General features: G+C 37.8%; 1 protein-coding gene across 3 annotated transcripts in view; it reads left to right on the top strand.

The window, feature by feature from the left end:
- RUNX1T1 (RUNX1 partner transcriptional co-repressor 1) overlaps positions 1-22,262 on the top strand; it is a 112,962-nt gene that overhangs the window by 73,838 nt on the left and 16,862 nt on the right. For all 3 annotated transcript variants that reach the window (XM_035317164.1, XM_035317165.1, XM_035317166.1), the window contains 5 exons: positions 2,081-2,262; positions 9,316-9,566; positions 10,833-10,918; positions 11,556-11,757; positions 20,025-20,093. In XM_035317164.1, coding sequence (XP_035173055.1) covers positions 2,081-2,262; positions 9,316-9,566; positions 10,833-10,918; positions 11,556-11,757; positions 20,025-20,093 — 790 coding nt within the window. The remainder of the gene's footprint in view (positions 1-2,080; positions 2,263-9,315; positions 9,567-10,832; positions 10,919-11,555; positions 11,758-20,024; positions 20,094-22,262) is intronic.

The raw sequence follows: 22,262 nt of genomic DNA, 5'->3' as shown, positions 1-22,262 counted from the left end.
ATAAAGGATAAGTTTAATTACAAATCTCCATGTTTATAGTCAAAGATTAAGAATGAACACTGCATTAGGAAGAGGAAATGAATTAACATAGATCAAGGTTTTTGCTAGCCAGTTCAAAATTTGGTTGACTCCAGGAGCCAGGAGTATCCATGCATGAAGTATGTCTCTTTGGTTTGTGGTAGTGGATAAGGAACTCAAATGTGTTGTTTTCCTTGATTTTTCATCTTTCAAGTGGAACCTTCAAAGCATTTCTACCTCACAGAAATCTTGTGATGATGAAGTGTTCTCATTTTCCTAGAATGTACCGCTATGGAAATCCTGGGTTTGATCCCATTATTTTCTCCAGATTTTTATTTTATTTATTATTATTATTATTATTATTTTGTAAATCTATGTAAAATTCTGCAAACAAGCATTTTCTGCCACGTGAGGCAGTGTAGATAGTTAAGTCCGGTGACTTTGTTCTCTGTGAGCTTTTTTAAAAAAAAAACACAAATAAGCAAATAAAAATAAGTGAAAAGCCATGGTCACCAAAGCATTCACTATCATTCCCCATTATGTGTCAGCCCTGCACAAAACCAAGTGAATGATAATAACAGTAGGAAGATATTTCTTTGGTAATTTTGCAAACTATTTGTGTTCTATGGAGGTTTGACAAGACCTCATGTTCCCTTGAGGTCCTTCTTCCCATCCTAACAAGAACAACTGATTTTCTTTTTATTTGTTTGTTTTCTGTTGAAAGCCTTATACATACTAACCCTACACACTAACCCTATTCTGGTATTTTTGTTGCATAGGGGATCTTCTCTTATGGTACAGCAACAGGTGCCTGGAGCATTTGCCTTTTTTTTACAGTATTAGCATAGTAATCTCCCAGGCCCCTTTCCTCAAAACTTACCAGAACATCTCATTTTTATGCTTGATTCCCTGTGCGTTAGTTTCAGAACTTTTTGACTTAGAAACTATTCTTCTGTTATAAATAAATAAATCCCCTTGTAGGAACTTCTTTAAAATCAAAGGGGACCATTAGAGTTCTTTGTTTTACATCTAGTTATTGAAGGTCATGAAATGTAGTCTCATACCTGAAGTTCTCTAGGCGGTGGTCATTGTGCAAGGAAGAAGGGATGTCAGGGCACATTACTTTGTGGCACACATAACTGGGTAAGAAATGACTGGGTTGTCTTAGTATCAGTATATTTGTGCTGCAGAGAGGAAGAACTTTCCCAGGATATGTAACTGTCTTTTCCAAGGGAACGGATGTACAGTTCTACATCAGTCCCAAATTTGGTGAGAATTACAGCTAAGTGTGACCCCTGTATGGAAAAATCTGCCATGTAGGGATCAATAAGCTTTTCCAATACTCTCTGGGTATTGGTACGCTCCAGACTGTGACCCACCTCCCAGTGGGGTCCTGAGAGAAAAGCTAAAAATACTTCAAGCTTTGTCTGGCAAGGAGGAGGGATGTGGCCCTCCAGGTGATTACCAGGAGCTCTGGAACATGAGATTGTATTTAGTCTTTATCTGAATGTGTGGCTGCGAGCTGATGAGAAAGCTGAGGGCAATCCTATTCTCCCCTAGGCTCTTGAAGGATGGTGACAGAGACAGCTTACAGAGCCACAGATCCCATGGTTTCTAAAAATTTCTAAGTACTAACTGGAGCCTGAATGGGAAATAATAATGAAGAAGGTTTGTTAGTGGAAAAACAAACAAAGTGCTGCTCCATAGGAGCTCAGGTTTTGGATAGTAAGGAAGGAGATGAAATGAGCCAGAGCAGTGTTTTTTCCTCTTTCAAATATGTGGAAGTCAGACCTGGTTTTCTCATGCATTTGCAGTTTTATTTTCCATTTTTGTAAGCAAGCTCCCATTCTTTCATGTGCACTTGGCACAGCAGCAACCTGACCCTGTAGCGTGGCTGTCCGCTTTCAGGCACCTAACCACAGCAAACCTCATGCAGGACTCATGCAACAGGTTCATTCCACAGCATGTTTCCCACTGATTTCTATTTTTCCTACTTTATCCTTGTTGAAACTGCGTGTGAGCCACCTGGCCACCCCTGTAATGTGTGCATAACTCTTTGCAGGCCAATCTGCCCCTGCTGCAGCGGGAGTTGCTGCACTGTGCAAGGCTAGCCAAGCAGAACCCAGCCCAGTACCTCGCCCAGCACGAACAGCTGCTTCTGGATGCCAGCACCACCTCACCTGTTGACTCCTCAGAGCTGCTTCTCGATGTGAACGAAAACGGGAAGAGGCGAACTCCAGACAGGTGAGAATGTCTGTGCCTTTTGCACCCCAGGCAGAAGCATCTGGTGGGTCCAGCATGCTGAGCCTTGCCATCAAGGGGTGGGTGCCTGGGGGGAGTTAGGCTTGCATGCCCAGTGCCAGGACAGGAGGCCCTGGGCACAACCTCGCCCCCAGGAGGCTCCCCCTGAGCACCAGGAGCCCTTCTGTGCTGTGCGGGTGACGGAGCCCTGGCACAGGCTGCCCAGAGGCTGTGGGGTCTCCTCCTTGGAGCCCTTCAGAAGCCGCCTGGACGTGGTGCTGGGCACCCTGCTCTGGGTGTCCCTGCTTGGGCACAGGTGGCACCAGGTGGCTCCAGAGGGCCCTGCCAGCTTCAGCCACCCTGGGATTCTGTGTCCTGAGTGTAGGACTTTCCTGCATGACAGCTGTGCAGCAGCCAAATTTCCTTCATGTACTGGTGTATGTGTGTACTTATATGCACACACTGACTCATGCAGCAAAATCACTTGAGAACACAACATTGCAATATTTGCATTGCAATAAGATTGACCAGACAGTGCCACACTAACCATTTTGGTTCATAATATATCTGCGAAGTGTAAAGTAAATCATTCCATTCATAATTCCTTTGTATTTAAGGTTTTGTTGGATAAATAGTAAATATGGGGAAGGTGGCTAGGCATTCCTATTGGGAAGTCTAAGGCATGTTCCGGAGTGTAGTCAGGGATTTGATTCCTTCTGCCATGCCATGTTTTATGCGCAGCATAAGGATATGTTTAACATTTGTTCCAAACAGGAGAAATGTTCACTGAAATCTGTTGTATTGTTGAGCTGAGAAAGAGTCTGTGCAGAAACAGTGAGTGAGTGCTTGTGTGTACAGTAGCTTCAGAGATATGGAACATTTTTTTTTTCTTATTCAAATAAAAGTTCTCTGTTTAGTATTACAAGAAAATGAATCTTGTGGTTGTTTATTTTCAACTGTCTTCCTGTGATAGTGTTAGAAAGCCAGTTAGCATGTAAATCTTACCTTTGGGAGGCCCAAATATTGAATTTACTTTTAGTTTGGTTTCCCACAGATTCTATAGCGTGAAAAACTTTGATAATGCTGTTCTGCCAAATACCACTACCTGCATGTACAAGGCATTGAAGATGTCCCAGTTATCCTTTAAATGAGTAAGGTGAAGATTTGCAAGGTCAAGAAGGATTGCAGTTTTATATAGGTGAAGTTTTTGGGTGGGAACAGGCCATCATAACACAAAGCATATAGATAAAACAATGTCTGAAGGCTCATAGGACGGATAGAGAAAAAAATTGATGTCAAGTATTGGAACATATATGAATGGAGATAGTCATGATATCAAGGCCAGATCTTGAAAATGTCTGCATAGTAAAATTTAAAGGAATTCATAGCCAGACTTGAACAGTCAGATTTAAAGTAACTTAGCCATTAAATAAAATAAAATGTCAAAATATTTGAAATTGATATGCTCTAGATGGTGTTTCAGGGAAATCCCTATGAGCCAGCAAGAATATAAAGATACCAGCAGAGAAGCCCTTTTATTTTTTCACCAGTTTTTCCTGATGGCTAAGCTGAACTGAAGCAGCCACTGGTGTTACACAAACTTGCTAGCTGAATCTAAAAAAAGAGGATTAGTTTTCAGACGTTTGCCATATAGTCTCTTACTCCAAGCAAAGAGATAACATTTCCAAAGCTGAAATTTAGCTCCCTGGGGCAATTCTGCTGCATATCCTCAGTCTTTGCAGAGTAGTGTACCAAACATCTGTGTGCTGTAGGGAATAAAGGACTCTTAAGATCTCGTGAATCTTACGAATAACTTAAATATCAGCATGATGTTGTCCAGTGTCAGTAGCAGACATGGTGTTTTGCCTACAAATAGATCGACACGTTGAATTATCTCCTAAGCCCATGAGGCTTGGCAGAGGGTACCGAGGAGTGGGGGGACGTGCCTTCCTGATAGCCTTAGCTTACTTGTTTGCCGTTAACAGCAGTATGACTTGCTTCTCCCATATGACCATAAAGTGAAAATGAGCAATAAACTCTTTCCTTTGTTTTTCTTCATTAGCATTCAGTAATAATACTGACCCCCTTTGAGGCCCAGTTTGACAGTGCTGAATTTCAGTTGTTTTGTATTAAGTGCCGTCTCGCCTATATTGTGTGTGGGAGAGATGGGTGGTGAAGACCGGTCAGGGAAGTTTGCAGTGAAAAGGCTCCATATTAGCCTTAGAGCAGAAAGGGCTTGAGGAGTAGCCCACAAGGGGATCAGCAGAACAGGAGAATATTGAATTTTAAAGTCTTTTAATTACACCTGAGTCCTAGACCTAGGGTATTTAAGTCTGTTTTATAGATTTTGTTCTCTATGTTAAAAATGTGCTTTTGAAATTCTGTTCTTGAGGACGTGCCTTTGCCTTTACAGCTGAGGTCTCTCAGACTTCTTCCATCGCAGTGAGTCTCCTGTTCCTATGCATGTAGTAGTGCAGCTTTTAGGGCATGCTGTGGGAGAAATACAGAGAAAGAGCTTTGGGAAGTTGTACACGGACAGGAGTGCATTGAGTGGTGGGACTTGCATGCTGTGCTGCTGGATGTCCACCATCTCCTTGGTGTGAGCTGCTGAAGCCAATAGCTGGTAGCTTCGGTTGATGCTCACTTGAAATTAGGCTCCTTAATTCTGAGGAAGTGGCATTTCAGAGAGACTCACCTTGCTTTTTTTGACCCTCAGGTTCTTTGATTGTCATCCAAAAAGAGCTGGAAGGACTGCCCAATTCATCTATTGGAATGGTTCCTTGAGCTTAAAAATAGTTTTTTGTTTGTTTGTTTGTTTGTTTGTTTGTTTTTGTTTGTTTGTTTGTTTTTACAGTATTAAACCACCCCATCAATGGTTAATTGTGCCTGGGTCTCTGCAGTCTATGATTAAGGCTATACAAAACAAATATGAAAATCATTCTGTAGTTTTGGCTAAACAGCGGAGTTGTTTTGTGCACTCAAGAACATTTGTACTACATATTTAATGAAAAGAACAGGATCCTGTTGGGAAGATTCTTAAATTTAAATGATGGGAGTTTGCATACCTTTAAATTTGGGTGATGTAAGTGAACAAACCACGAAAAACTGTCCTCAGAGTCAGAACATGCCTATACTGAGTGCGTATGGAAACCAAATACTTGTCTGGCTTTATACTCATTAAGCTATTAATTATTTTAATTGTTTACAGAGAAGCAGGAGGAAACATCTGGAAATATGTATACCTTTTGTTTAGATGTCTAAGTAGATTTCAAATACACTAATAAAAATACAGTGGAAGATATTAGGCATCTTTTAAGAGGAGGGGTTGCTACAACTCTGTTGCTAAAATATGGAAAGCAAAAAGTCTGGAAGGCAAGTTCTTTCCAGGGGAGCTAAATGAATTTGGAACAATTTTGTTTGGAGATGTGCTTCTTGCTAAAGTAAATTGTGGTATCTTTTTCACTTCCCATGGGAAATGGGATGTGTGTGTATATACGCTGTATATAAAGTGTATTTAATATATGTACATAATATATAGATTAGTGTGCATATATATATATATTAGATATATGCATGTGTATATTAGAAATATACACACATCCATCCATATTTACATTTTTATTTCAAGCACAGATAGCTACATAGTGTTGACTCAAATAGAGGTAAAATATAGTAAGGGATTGGTGAAGGAAGTGGAGTGAGTGTGTTGCAGATAAATACATGCGCCTCTTGATTTTTTTTTTTTTCTTATAGAAAATGCATCTACATGCAGTAATTCTTTCTGCTTATGGTTTCAGAACCTTTTTTGCATATGCATTTTCCAGTTCTAGTTATTTATCTGCCTATCCAAGTCTACTGTATGTGGGGTTTTATAGAGCAATCTGACAGCAGAGCTTCGTGTTTTACTGAATGTTTTCTTGGTGCATATGGTCTGACATGGATGAGCAGCCACGGTGAGATTTTGGAGTCTATTAAACTAGCTCATTAAAAAGATCAATCTGTTTCTGTAATAACACTGGGAACCATCAGTCACTGCAGGAGAGAAAAACTGACACCTGAGGAGACAACACATTTTAGTAATTTGTTCATGACATGTCATGAACAAAGTGTTCGCTATATTTTGTTTACAACTTTTGGAGTTTACATTCTATGCTAGTAAAGCAAAGGAACTTGGACCAATATGAGTTTTTATTTTGGTGAATGAGCGCGTAGTTATAAATAACATTTTAAATACATTAACTACAAAAGAGTTTTTGCTGAGTAGTCATCCTTTGAGGTTGCTAGAAAAGATTGTATGGCACAGGAGCATGTCATATAATGGCTCTACATTTATGACAGCTACCTATAAAGAAGGTATAGGATATTTTTAAGAAAAAAAAAATATCTGAAAAAATATCTAATATTGAGAGTGAAGAAAATGAAAGTGGTCATGATTGTTTCATGCCTTTAGAAAGTGATGTTGGAGTTGCTGTACCCTTGGCACCCCTGACAGTGAATTCATGTAGAAGGTAGCTTGGCTCATGGATCAACTAAAATAACTCTGTTAAGCAAGTATTTTGTTTGAAGAAGCTCCTCCACATCTCAACAAAGTGAAGGATACATCACTTACAGCTATGCTCCTTGTAAACCATGTGCCATATTGAGGAGTTTTAAAAGACTTCTTAATATGAATGGTTGGCAAGACAATATTTATCTCTTCTGTAACACGGGACTATAAACAAAATCAGTATTTTTCCCAACAAAACATTATCAATATGCTAGCATATTGTCCAAGCTAATGCTGTGCATTTTATTTAAGTTAGTTAAGTACAGAAGATTCATAGAAAACACACAGAAGTATCTGTACAGTAAGGTGCAAATATGAACACTTGTATGAAAATATGTGGTTTTGCCATCTAACTATAGTGCAGAAAAAGAAAATAAGTTTTCCTTTGATTGTTTTCCTACTTGTTACACTTTTAAATTTGCTTTTTCTACACTGAGCTATCCAAAACAGCCAATTAATAATTCACAGTTTCTGCTTTTTTCCCAATCTGTGTTAGTGACCATTCTAAACCTAGCAAACGGAACTTTGACAAATGGATAGCTTGGCTTGTGCATACAGGAAAGTCCATATTTTGCTTGTGTAGTATTTTTACAGTTGAAAGACCTGGATATTGAGTTTGAGTTTCTGCAAAGAAAACACACACCAGCAACTAAATAGAAAAATTGTCTTGGAGGGATGTCAAAAACATCACTACCTATTTAGAGTTATTGCAAGCAGTTCCATCATGCCAAGAGTCATTAAAAATATATCATGGTCCTCAGCTTTTCCTGATTAGGAGTTTTCACAGCCATCCTTTTTGTTTTGTTTTGGAACAACGTATAGACTGTGCTTTAACAAAGTATATCTTTTATATCTCTGCCCAAAATTAGAACAGCTGTCCTGCTGTATTGCTGAAAGCTTCTTCCCTCTTTGCCAAGTTCAGGTATAATATATGTATACCTGCAGCTTCTCTGGCATTGGTGATTGTGGTGAGGGCCCTGGAAAACCTCCTTACTCCTTCTGAAAACAGTACAACCCATCTTTTCATTTCCTGCTGGTAATTGCTAGATCTTACTTTGATCCTGTCTCCCAGTGGATATTGGCAAAGATTTGGTTTCTCCCTTCCTCTCATTGAGATTAAAGGAGAACCGACTGAGAGGCAACAATTAATACATCCAGTGTTTCTCCAGAGACAGTCCCTCAAGGTTGGTTGGTTTGGGGGAGGGGTTCACTGAAGGGCATTTGGGTTTCTTTTCCTGCTTAACACCAGGCAAACAAGAAAATTAGATCAAATTGACATTCCTGACAAAATGACAAAAAAATGAGTTAGGCTTTTTATTGCTAGGTAGATATATTATGCCATCCAGAAATAGTGGAGCAGAAAGTTCTTTTTAAGAAAGGCTAGAATATGTCAGATATTTAATAAAGGTTTTTAGAGGGAGGGACTCGATCTCAACAGTTTGACATAGCCTTTCAGTTCAAAGCTAATTTTGTAAGTTTTGCTTATTGTAGTGATAAAAAAAGTATACTTTGGTGAAATGAGCTTTTCTAAAAGGAGGTGTGAACCCATTGAACAAACTCTAGTTTGTTTTAATACTTTGTTTTCATAGAAAATTATTTCAGTGTAGGTTTCAGGTTGTCACTTTCATAGGCAGAGGTGCAAGATAGAGTTGTTCGAAATAGCAGATTGTGATTAGAGTGAACAATTTCTAATGCAAAAAAACTGCCATTCTCCCTGGTAGCTCTCTAGAGTTGCCTGAGCATAAAAATCTTGTCTGAGAGTAATGGAGTGGGGAAATCTTGAATGTTATTGTGGACTTGAGTCTAACCACATCTTCCTGCAAAATTAATGACAGGCACAGCACCTCTGACTGAAATAACCAAGTTGGTGCAAAAAATCTCTGAAGAAATATGCATTATCTGAAGTTATTCTTGCCCCAAGTCTATGTGCAACACTGATCTAGGAAGCTGCTGTTAACGTGGTATTCTACTTCTCGATGGGAACTCATCCTGGCATTAAGAATAGCCAAGGTTCAGCACACTGAAAATGCTACCTTAAGACTACATGCTGTCCTCTTAAAAAACAAAACAAAACAAAAACACAACAACACACATTTATTTAACTGAAAAATTTCCCTGACCACCATATCCTATAACACTACTGAAAGTGGGAATTGCTTGGCCTCTAGCATTATGTAATGGCTGATTGCTGCAGCTCTGTGATAATGTGTATACCCATCCGATCACCTGGTGATTTCAGTGAATGCTTCTCTCTCTCCAGCCCAACTCTTCAAGCTGTTCCATCTGCAGGGTGACTCTGCTAGTTATTCTCAAGTTACAGGAACAGTTAGACAAGGTGTATGTCCATTGCGTATTTGGAGCAAGCAGTGTTAAAACATGTTCTGCACCACTCATTTGGAGAGCTAAAGAACAAGCTCTAGATCCTAAAGTTTCCCATGTAAGTGCACATGCATGTTCCTGAGCAGCTCTGCTCACAAAGTGAATTAAAGTTCCTTTGCTTTATTTTTCAGAACCAAAGAAAATGGCTTTGACAGAGAGCCTTTGCACTCAGAGCATCCAAGCAAGCGGCCCTGCACTATTAGCCCAGGCCAGCGGTACAGTCCAAATAATGGCTTATCTTATCAGCCCAATGGTCTGCCTCATCCCACCCCACCTCCACCTCAACATTATCGTTTGGATGATATGGCCATTGCCCACCACTACAGGGACTCATACAGACACCCCAACCACAGGGACCTCAGGGACAGAAACAGACCTATGGGTAAGGCATGTTGCTTTTCTGCATTGTTTTTTTTGAAGTTTCTTTTTCTCTTATAATTATTACGTGTTTTGTACAGGGTTTTTGCTTGTTTGTTTGTTTGTTTTCTGGTAAAATATACCTGCCCTTCACATGTAATCTTTATAGCTGTCAGTCCAGCTTCTCCTGATGATCTTATTGCAGATTTACATTTGTAAAAGTGGACTGAACTGTGGCTTTACTACACTCTAAAGCAAGAGTCAAAAGGAGAAGGAACCCTTGCTCTCACAGCTTCATAGATGACATGGACACACTGGTGTCTGGCAGGCAAGGATAGGTAGAGCATCTTATTTTTCTTTTAATGCCACATTTGTGGCAGTAACAAAATTGGTATAGCTTGCTTTCATTGTAGAGTAGAGGGAAATTATAAGCCTTTGGAGAAATGTTTGTGACACCTCAAGTGTGCACTGTGTCATAGGGATGTCTGCAGAGGATGTGTACAGCAGAAGCACCACACCCTGTGCAGGACTGTGCTGGCAGCACACGTTGCTTTATGGGGATGTCTGGTGCTCTTGGATTTGCCTGGCCTGCTTCACATCTGCACATACTATTCTTGCTTCTTTTAAACAATTCTTCAATAAAAGGAGAACATTTACAAATACTCAGCATCTGTATAGAGGAAGCTAAACAAGAAGCAAGTGTCAGTTCCTCTGAGTGTTGATAATAAATACTGACTTGGTTCTATCATGTTGTCAGCTGCTGTGATGTATGTGCTGCATTTTAACCACATGTTGTTTAAAACATCTGTGAAGGGATGAACCCTTAATGATGTTCTGTTGACATGGTAGTAATTACTGCATTTAGTGAAATTACATTAAGTTTATACTAATATTTTTTCAACTTTCTGAAGTACAGATAGTATTTGAGAGAGTTACCAAATAATTGTCTTGCTGACTTCAGGTAGCGCAAATTAAAAATTATACATTATTGTATATACAGAAAGGGTTATGCTCTATTTGAGAGGTCATCTTGCAACTTACAGAACTTGCAGAACTGAAGACAGTACATTGAGCAAAACAGTAGCATCTAGTGTGGGGAATAGTGCTAAAGAGAACTTAGAGCGTAATTTTTAAGTAATCATTTATTTTTATGGTGGCATTCATATACTGGACTGGGTACTGTATGGTATGTATATAGTCACATGTCCAATGAGCTCTCCTGCTCTCCTTTTTTTCTCTTCTCCCTAGAGGACACCCAACATTGTAAACATGATTTGCTCCTTTTTGGCAGGGTTGCATGGCACACGTCAAGAAGAAATGATTGATCACAGGCTAACAGACAGAGAATGGGCAGAAGAGTGGAAACACCTTGACCATGTAAGGGCTAAATGCACTCATGTATAATTGTCTAAAAGGAGTACTATAAGATAGGGATTTAAACTTTATCAGTGTTTTGAAAACACTGGTGATTAAATCTGGGGTCTTGGTGTTCCCTGTTGGGTAGCTCATATTATTAAGCCTTGCTGTTCAAACATATATTGCAGTATCCTAATTATTATAAACTGCCATGGGGAATGGACTCCACTGTATAAACACTGGATCTGGGACATATGACTGCTTGGCCTTAGAACTAGTTATCTGGATTTTATTAGCTCTTACAACACTTCTAGACATCAGTTCTGGACCAGATCTCCTGGCCTTTTGTAGTGCCATGTGATACTGGTGGTAGGATACAGCCCTTTCAGTCTTCTCCACTCCTTCTCCCTTTTTTCCATAAATGTATATCTGTGTAGGTATGGAAACCTACATCTTTAAAATCACCAGTTAAACAGGAAAGGATCAATATTCTTTAATCAAGACTAGAATTTTTCAGCTGTATTTGAAAGAACAGAGAGAGACACATTCATTCTTAAAACCCACGTACTCACCACATGAATGTTTTCTTTATTTTACTGTCAGCATACGAATAAAATGTTCTTTTTCATTTCTCTGCTCCATCCACTGCTGTGACTAGCTGTTAAATTGTATAATGGACATGGTGGAAAAAACTAGGCGATCTCTCACTGTACTACGGCGATGTCAAGAAGCAGACCGTGAGGAGCTTAATTACTGGATACGACGGTACAGTGATGCAGAAGATTTAAAAAAAGGCGGTAACAGCAGCAGTAGTCATTCCAGACAGCAGAGTCCAGTGAATCCAGATCCAGTCACATTAGGTACAGTATTCTCATTAAAATTGTTCACTGGTCTTGTTTCAGCTCAGCTAAGTGTTAGACGAAGTTTGCATTTGTTCTTCTGACTCTTGTCTAGTACTGATGAAATATTCCTCTCCACTACCTACTCGATTATTACTATATGTTATATTAATATATACTATTATGCTCTAATATAACCATATCTGAATTAAATATAATATGCCCTAATAGTCTTATTTACATGTGAAAAGGCTAGGGTTTGGTGGTAATATTTGATAATTTGTTTTCCCTTCAGAAATGTCTGAGGGTGGTTGGGCAGGAGGACAGCCAGTCACGTAGAGGTGGCAGGGCAGTGAGAAGTCCACTAACCCTCCATCTAACCTCCCTCCCTCCCTTACCCACTTGATTAAGGAAATCTATAGGTGCTTCTTGATTGTTAGCATTGTGAAAACAAGGGCAAGACCTTGTGAGATCAAATTATTGAAATTGGAAGGCGTCTTTTCTAAGGAAATGAAGTTGGGGAGATGTAAAGATAGGGGCATTTTTTGGCTGTACTTGGTTTCCATATAAGAAAGAAATAGCAACATCTGCAATGCCCGCAACTGAGCACGCACAATTCTCTGTGTATACAGCTGCAGCTCATGCAGTGATGTTCAGGATAGTTTGGGTACTGCTTGCTTTCCAGTTACACAGAGCAATGCAGAGTTCAGCTCAAGTGCAAAGCCCACAAGAAGTAGGCTAAGCAGTTGGATGTTCATCCCATGCAGACCTTAACAGTCACACTTGAAAATTATCTCCAAAAACTACTCTAGGATGGCTCTGCTGTATAAACACAAGATTTTATTGTGTGCAGATAATAAATCTATAATTTATTAATATGTTGGCCTGCTTCTGCCTTGTCCCCTCACTTTTATGGCAGGTGAAATAAAGAAACACGTCTTGGTGATGATGCCTTTTAATTGTTCTCTGTAATTTTGAAGAGAACAACAAATTATGATTGCTTGTCTAAGACCCTTCTTTCAAAAAAATAATTGTCCACATCAAACACTATCTACTTAAAATCATCATATGCCATTGGATGTGTATATTATTTCACAACTGTATTTCATTTAAATCTGTTTTGTTTTTGTCCTTAAAATAACTTATTAAATCTGTAATTTACTTAATTGCAAATATAGAAAGAGAAGAACAAATCTCATGCCTTCTCCATCTTCTTCTTGGTGAATTGGTGATATTTAGTGTCTCTTGATAACAAATGAACTTTTTTGTGTGCGTGTGTCAAGTGATCTGAGTCAATAGCTATATAAATTAGCTTCAGTCAGTGAAAGGAGGGGTTATGGAAATGCTGTTCCTCAATTCACTAATAAGCCTAGTCCCTAGAGAAGCCCTTCTCAGAAAGAAGTGTTCAGGTAATGGCTTATATGAATAGTGTTAAATGTAATGTAAGGACAGGTTCATAAATATGACATTTGAAATGTCAATCACATCTGCAGCTTCGGGAAAAACACTTGTGAGGAACCCCCTAGACCAAAAGCAGTGGCAGCCATCTCTAGTAAAGCTATAATGCAAAAAGAGCCAGGCCATGATGCTTGTAAGAATTGTTTGTAGGTAAAAGAAAAATAAAAAAGAAAGGAAAAAGAGTTTTTATAATTTCCCCCAACAAACTGGAAATCAAGACATTCACCAAAACTTTATAGATTTACAATCCAGGAAAGATAGCCATAACAAAACCAGGAAAAGATAAAATGAAGATAAGAAGTAATCAGATCTCTATTTTATCATTTTTTTTTTTTTTTGGTTGGAAACAACAAAGTCTGTTTGTTTAAAAAGTTATAAGGCACAGCCTTTGTAGTTTGACATACCACTCATCTCTGTAGTGCTACGGATAGAATTTAACTGGTTGGAGTCAGTCCATTTCAATTTTAACATGCCACATTTCAGTTATTTGGCTTTAAAAACGACTCCCTTAGACTTGCGGACATGTAACTTGGATCACTTCAGCAATGTAGTATTCATATCAATTGTAAATATTGATAAGAAGTGCTTTTATGCCTGACATGTCGGGCACTTACCCGACATGTCAGATACTTACTTCAGAGTCTATGGAAATTTAATCATTATCTTTCCTCAAATCTGGTAGCAATCTAGTTAACTAAATGAAAACTCCAAACATTCAGAAGTATAATAAAATTGAAGCAGTGTAGGTGGGTTTTGAGACACTTCTGTTTAGGGATTTATGTTTTAGTTTTGAAGTGAAAAAGAAGGGATTGAAAAATTTCTCCAGTATTTTAATTACAGTGCCACAACATGTAAATATTGCTTTTTGCTGCATGGATTCTAAATGTCAGTGATTCCCCCTTGTATTTTTTTTTTTTTTTTTTTTTAATGAGGTAATCCACCCTTTAAATCAATCTTGTCATCTCCACTAGTAAGAGGAGAAAAAAAAAGGGGGGGGCATATGGCTACCATATCCAGGCCTTTGTTTCTTTTACTTTATGATTAAAATAGCATCAATGAAGTGATGAATTCTCACTATAAGCAATATGTCATGGTCTTCATCAATAGCTGTTGCTGAAATACTTTCTAAGCTGAAATTTAGCATAGGTAGGTTGGATCCAAAGGAAAATGAAAAAAAATCTGGTCAGTTTGAATCAGTAGACCTTTTTTTTTCCAGCAAGAAGTTTTTGTGGTGCTTTTAATTTGACATCCCTGTAAATCATTCTGAGCTTGACAGTTCCCAGTATATGATGAATACTTTCCTGTTGATATTTTTAATTAAGAAATCAAATGAAATATTTGATAATCAGTTTAATGCAATGTAATCCAATACACGCATTAGCCAGTTACAACAGGTTACAAGATCCCATTATTTTCTGAGAGTGCATTGAAGGTAAGATAGGCCCATTTATTTTAGTCTGAATAATACATGTTTATTAAAGTCTAAAAATGACTCAGAGTTTATATATATTCACTTGATGAACTGTGATGGTCTATGAAGTAAATAATACATCATCTAACTCCTCCATTTCTGCTGAAGAATTTCAGTACTACATATTGCAACAGGACTGAAACACTTTCATCCTAATAGTGAATAATTACACATATAAGACAATGTATACTGAAATACACACAGTAGGATAAATTAAAGATGAGGGTTCTTCAACATAGTGGGTTATAAACAAGATCTATAACCTTACTGAGTGCAGCTGTGGCTCTAGATAAGTGGTGTAGGCACACATCAGAAGGTTTGCAGCAGTGTTGATATTTTCTATCTGTTGAATTTATCAGAATGGAAATCTTACAAAATAGAGTTTGAAATCTCCAACTCGAGAGTGCCAATGCCTGCGGGATTTGCCCCAGGAAGTATATGAACTCTCAGAAGTATATGAATTTGTTAAAAACACATAGGTTCGATACTTCTTAATATATTTTTAAATGTTAACCCTTTCAGAGATTGCTTATATTTTATCAAAGGTTGTTTACCCAAGTACTTATGGCATTAGCCAGGGCACTCCTGCTGATATTTTTCTGTTCGTGCTGCGATTATAAAATCTTTCCTTTGCCACTTGAGGATAATCAGCATTGCAGTGATACACATGATATTCTCAACATGAGCTAACAGGAATGCTGTGAATACCACAGTAACATTTATAACTTGTAATTCTAGAATGTAAAGCTTCTTTAATACTGGTCACTGATGATTTTAAATATTGCTCTTAATCCATTAGCTGCATGGGAGGTTTGGGCTAGATTGTTGCAGAGTGAATTGGATGCTGTTGGGTAAGGCTATTTTTAAAGAAACAATGTGCATTTGTATTCTTACTATTCAGTTCTGACTTCCTTGCGACTATGGTAACTTTTATCCATTCCTTATACCTCTCTTGTCACTGTTGTGCTCTGCAAAAGAACTCACAGGTGACACAGAAAAGGAAAAAATCTATTGCTGCTAGTTAGTGGAAATTGGATTTTGGTTAAGGATGAAGGACAAGATGGTCTAGTAATGCAGTACCAGTGTGGTTTTCCTTTTCTTATTCTTTTTAAATGAGGCCACAACTAAATTTTTAACACAATTTCATGTATGTTCAAGGAGTGTTATATTTAGTATGCCAAAAATGTATTAGGGGGCAAAGAAGGAATGATATACAAAGAAATACTTGAAACTTATCTCCCCCAACAAAGTCAGCAAAGCATTCAGTATTATACCTCTTCAGATTTGTATCCCTATCATCCATTAGCTGGAGTAGTACACTTCAGAGTGTGTCTCATAAATAAGGCAGTGAATATTTATCAATTGCTGTGAGGAGTTTTTTCTTTGTTGCCTGTGTACTACCAATAGTGTTATATTTATTGTAGGGTAGAATAATGTAAAACTTGCGTATGTAAAGCATATATATTTGAATAAAAGCATACATTTATCATATATGAAATAATCTGTGGGTTTGGGCCTGGCTACATGCAGCTTTAAGTATGCTTAAGACCTAGTGTTCACAATGGCATGTGGGGTAATGTTGTTTCTACCAGTTTTTTCATAAAGATGATAAATTCTAAAAGGTCCCCAAATGATCAGCTGTTTATCCCCATTTCTTACTATTTTGTAATTATAAGCTTTGATATCATCCAGTAATGAAAACTTCTATTATTTTATATTTTCAATCCATCTTCTGTTTCTTCTTTCCAAATATGGACTGGGGTTTTTGATCACATCTTTTCCTTTTAAGTCTTTCTTTTCTGTTTTCTTATGTTTGGTTCTTACCATGTGAGAGTTCATCTCCTTTATTTGGTTCTAGCTTTTCATCTCAGTTTCACTTCCCAGATTCATGTTTGTTTCTGCTCTTAAAACTCCACATTTCCCTCTTTCACTACTTATAGTACCTGTTCTTCTTATCTTAAAACCACCAAAAATAGGTAATGTACAAGGTTTCTACTTTCAGAACTTCAGAAGCATGGTCAATCAATTGACTGTTGATGATTCATATCCTCAAATGCATTCTTGGAATGAATACACGAGGGCCTTTATGAAACCTGGCACCATACTGTGACCTTAGGATTTTTGGGGAGTAAATGTTTTCTTCCTTATCTAAAAAAAGAATAAATCCAGAATATACTTAAAATACTATTATTCTTCTATATACTTTACACAATAATACGTCACTGTGTAGTATTCAATAGAATATGAAAGATTAAACAGAGACCAATTTTTTATCTTTTCTTCATACTTATATGCCAGTTCAGCAGCTTTCTTCCTGAACGGTATATTTTATATTGAAATAAAAAATTCCAAAAACATTTTAGCTTTAAAAGTCTCTTTTATTTTTACTTCATTTAAGCTATTTGTAGGCAAGTACTGGTTATCCTCATGTATATGTGCTTTTTATGTTCCTTTTTTGGGCTTTTTCATGTGGAGTCAGACTGATAATCCACAAGTGCTCTCAAACCATGCCTTGCTGTGAATTTCAAATAAATTCACTATCGTCCATTGTGTTTAGTTTATTCTGTGTAGTAACTTTACCACATTTTAACCATTAACTTTTTTTAAAGTTCTGTCTGACACATAAAAACTTTTCTGTATGAGCTGCCTTGTTGCTCCAGGTTATTCCTAATTTTGTCTGATATCATTCTGTTTCCTTCTAGGCAGGGTTTTCTTTGACTTCTGGGTATTGCACTCAGTTAATACAACGTATTCATCCTCATTGTGTCTTTTTTCAGCTGGCTTTTTTGTTCATTGTATTAGGGACTTTGCTCAATTGTGTCAATTTTGTTTATAATTTGCTAGACTTCCTTTGCTAGACTGTTGAGATTTTTTACGTTTTATTTTTACTGATCAAGTTCTGTGATTCTTAATATGAAGCACACCTTAGCTTAAAAATAATAATGTAAAACTCATACCTTCTGGTCATGTCCTGTAGTTTAGCCCCCAAAAGAAGAATGTTTTCATGGACTCATCACCACTGACTAAACAATAGCCATGTTAATAATATTTTTCTTGTTTGGAAAATATGTTTTTTATTATCTTTGTAAGTGCTTCTTGTCTTTTCTTGTGTGCCAGTCCAAACTATGGGAAAGTCTCTCACAAGCTCTTGATTTAATTCTTCTTGCAGAGGATCTTATTCCTCATGTAAATAATTTGTGGTTGGAATAAGAGCTTGATTGATGTTTATGTTTTGGAAATTTTAACAATTAGCTGGCAATCTGGTCATTTATGTCATTGAATTCCATTTTTGGAAAGTCATGTGTACCAAAAAATCAGATCCACATCTCTTTATTTTTAATACTGAGTACATGGTAGAGGGCTTAAGTCAGGGCTATGATTCTCTTGCAGTGGAGAGTACTTTAAATTGCAGAAAGGAAATTAAACCCAAAATACAAGACATGAATGCAACAAAACACTTGCTTTGCCACATTTGGAGTCTGATTGTGTCTTACAGTTATTGCAGGAAAAGCAAATAAGAATGCTTTTATTTTTCACCTTTAGTTTTTCTGAGCTTTCAAGCAGAATTTTCTGCTGCCTCCTCTGTCCCTGACTGAACTGGAATTGTTCCCATAGGTCCTAAAACCTCCAAAAGATGGGAGAAGTGTACATAATAATATTTGTAGTCTCCAGAATCATATGAAGCAACTGATACTGAGAATTTTCACATTTTCAATGTCAGGGCTGAAGCCCTCTATCACATCAATTAAACCAATGTAAATAGTTAGCTGTTCTTGCACACAACTTTATATACACACCCATCATTTTATGCTTGAGAGGTGTGAAATTCTGCTTATAAAAATCCATTTTTAGTGATAAACAGAAGAGCTGGGGAAATCTGCTCAGCTGCCTGTCAGATGGGAAGATTCAATCTGCCCAGTCAGTGTCTGCAGATTCATGTGCTAGAAATTGTGTCTGTGGAGCAGCGGGCAGGGGTTGGGATTCCCTGCTGCCTGCACAGCTGAAACCGCCCCTGTCATTTCCCCTTTGTTAGCCAGATGCCATATTAAGCTTCCTCTTTTATTTTTTTTTTAAAGTTTCTGTATCATACTCTATATAAACAGTACTGAACGCATATCCATAGTGGTATAAAAAACACTGCAAAACCTAATGATTCAACCTTTTTACCATCAAAAAGGCTACTTTTTCACCAAGTTGTCTAATAATAAATTTAATATATAAAAATGATTATAATTAATAAAAATTAAAAAAGAAAATAATTTAAATACTTTTATTCTGATTCAAAATCAGACATCAAAGAGGATGTTTGATTTCTAGCAAAATCTCTAAAAAAGATGCAAAACCTTTCAAATGTAATTATTTTGACTATTGAGTTCTATCACACAGGCAGAAGTAATCACAGCAGTGAATCTATCTGTATTTTTAAAAACATTTCTCCTATGTAACTTTGAAATGCAGTTGATCAGGTTTTAAATTATATTTGTATTTGCAAAGAGCAGCTTTTCATCTGCTGAGAATCTGTATGCTGAATTTCAGGCCAAAGTGAGTTTTATTCCTGCTTTGTCTGATCTTGTGGCTTTGAAGTCGGTGTGGACGGGATCTTGCTGATTTCAGAGTTCTTAGGCTCATGCCCAGAGGTTAAACCCTTGGAAAAAAAGGAGAGGAGGGGGCAAGAGCTGTCAAAATGTGATTGAAATATACGGGTGAGTTATGAGCTCCAGCTCCCGTGAGGTTGCTGGGTGTGTGTTTGTAGGCGCTTAACCTAAAGTTAAAGGTTCTGTTTCCCAAACTTGTGCGGCTACAGTTACCAACACAGGCTCAGATATAGAAAAGCATATCTCTGAACATATAGAAACACCTCTTTCTTTTTCTGTGGACGGTTTATTTGATCACTGGATTGACATCTCGGCTTTTATCTCTGCTCGTCAGTAGCCAGACAGACCAGAAGCGCCAAATGCGGGCTGCTGCCCTCTTTCTTCTTTCTTTTCATAAACATAATTACAAAGGATGAAGCATGTCACTCCCTCAGTCAGTCTCACAAAGCCAGCTTTAAAAGCATGGAAACTGTCAAATAGAGTCGACTTGAAACACTGTAAAATAAAAATAAAGCGAACAAGTCTCAGCTTGGCTTAAGATGAGACATCCGAGCCCCAAATGTCAATCTGGTCTATGTGAAATTCCTGAGTGACTGACTGCCACAGTGCCCTTCTTATTTCACGTAAAGAAAAACTTCATGTGATTTTTGCCTGAGCAATAAGTAAAGAAAGGGAAAAGGTATTTCTCTGAGCCCTGTTCGACATTCAAGCATTGCTTACCATGCTCTTTCTTTTTCCCTCCTCTCCCCTCCCTCCTCCTGCAGAATCGCATCGGGAATTCCTTCACAGGCCTGCATCTGGATATGTGCCAGAGGAGATCTGGAAGAAAGCTGGTAAGAACTGTTTAAAAACACGAGCTTAGTATTCTGGCAGCTGTGTGCAGTTGTTAACGCACTGATGTGATGAATAAAAAAATAGAAAGGGTTTACTAGTAACAAGAAGAAATTGTATTTAATAATCTTAAACTGGAACTGATCAGAACATGAAATAATCTTTATAATGGAAGCATCTGCTGCTATAGTTAAGGGGCTATCAGTGCTTCCACTACAGACCCCTATTTTCAAGGGTTATAGTGGTTTCAGGCTGAAACTTGATATGCTAAGGTTTCAATCTGTTAGCAATTTAAAAAAATGCTCTTGTGGATTTTTTTTTTTTTTTAAATCTTCAATACTCCTACCTAGGTAAGGTAAGAATTCCTGAAGTAGGGAAAAAAACTAAGTATACCTGTTAAGGATCCTCTTATGGTGCTGGAGCCAAACCTTTGCTCTTTCACCATCGATATCAGAGCTTCCTTGTTTTCAGAGGGGTCAGGAGTTGGCTCTTGAACCAGAACTGGATAGTTGAGCTTCTACTCTCACATGTCCCCACACACATATGCTCACTGATGAAGAGAGCTTCTGAACACCTTTACAGCCATGTACTGCTGCTGCCTGAGCAGGATTAATGATTAAATGGCAAATATGCAGCAGTTTTGATGCTTTCAAGTGTCCTGTAACTGCTGGGTGTATTTTAGACTAGATGCAGAACACACAAATGGCATAATGTTGTATCAGACAAGAAGTTGTGTTGTTTGTGTAGCATGGGTTTACCATTTACAGTCAACATTTTTCAATGTGCAACTTTTGGATCTGTATTTTTGGATCTGTTGTAGTTTCTATGAAAAATAAAATTGTTACAAGTTTTTCTTTTGTCCAAGAATCACGTAGCCTTTATAACTCAATGCTATTGTATGCCCACAGTATTTTTCAGAGTTTGTTTTACCATATTTATGTTAACATCTTAAATGAAAAATAAGGAAAAAAAAGTGCAGTCCCAGGAAGCCTTACAGAGAAACATTATGCATGGGAATTTCAGGAATTTGATTTCTCTTGCAGTATCCAGGTTTTGATTTTATTTGGCATATCAGGCCATTTCTGACTCCAATAGAAGGAAAAAAAAATCTTCATAAGCTAGCATACAAGTTAAATGATGCTTTTGGCCTGAGTTATAAAACTGGATGTGCATCCTCATCATGTTTATCCAGATATGGTAGTATAAGGGAATTGAGACATGTCATGTACTGAACAATTATGTCATCAGTTATTCTGAAACATTTTTTTTTCTTTGCACCCTTTTCTGGACTCTATTTTCATGCTGATGTGGCTTTCAGTCAGATTCTTTTTATTAAGGGTGTCTGTGAACTGGAGAAGAAAAAAATCTGACCTGCTACAGGATGCATACCCCTATCTGATACTAACAGTAGTAAAAAAATAGAAGACATAATGCTTTTAATAAATCATTGGCCTTCACTTTCAAGAGTGTGCACTGAAGCTGGAGATCTCCCCATTTTCATAAGCAGTTCAAGACAGTAAAAGTGCAATTCAGTGCCTGTAAGAGCAGGTCTCTAATGCCATTTGAGATGCTGTGTAGTTTCCTGGCTGGGCTGCAACTGCCAGTCTAGAAGGCTGCAAATCTCTCACAAGCCATTTCTGCTAGCTCAGTGTGGATATCTTCGTGTCTCAACTGGCCATAAAGACCTATGTGTAGACAGCTGAATTAAGTGTAAAAAGCCTGATTGAGAAGCTGAATCCATTGAACTGAAAGAACTTGGCACAAAAACAGTTAATAAGCAACCCCAAAATCATCTGAAACAGCAAATCATGTGTAAAAGGGATTCATTTTAAACTTTTGGAGATTGATAGACTCCAGTGCAATTCTTTAAGTATACCAAGTTGAGCACATGCTTTTGTGATTGTTGGAGCAAGCACGTAGCACGCATCACCTTGTAAATTAAAGCCATGTGAACCCAATTCAGTTTCATACGTCAATGGAAAAGAAAGTCATCCGTATCCTGATTAATGACATTGAGTAATAGTTATGCAGATGAAGAATCCAAGCCACTCTCAGTGTCCTCAGTAGTCAAGAGGCAGGCATGTAAAGAGGGCCAGTAGGATCAGAGGTTGGATGACTTGCTTCGTGAAAATACTTATTCCTCTTAATTAAATACTGAGGTGATCCCAGGC

Source organism: Oxyura jamaicensis, chromosome 2 (genome assembly GCF_011077185.1).
Source record: "Oxyura jamaicensis isolate SHBP4307 breed ruddy duck chromosome 2, BPBGC_Ojam_1.0, whole genome shotgun sequence".
NCBI classification, from domain to species: domain Eukaryota; kingdom Metazoa; phylum Chordata; class Aves; order Anseriformes; family Anatidae; genus Oxyura; species Oxyura jamaicensis.
This window is presented reverse-complemented; position numbering and strand designations above follow the sequence as displayed.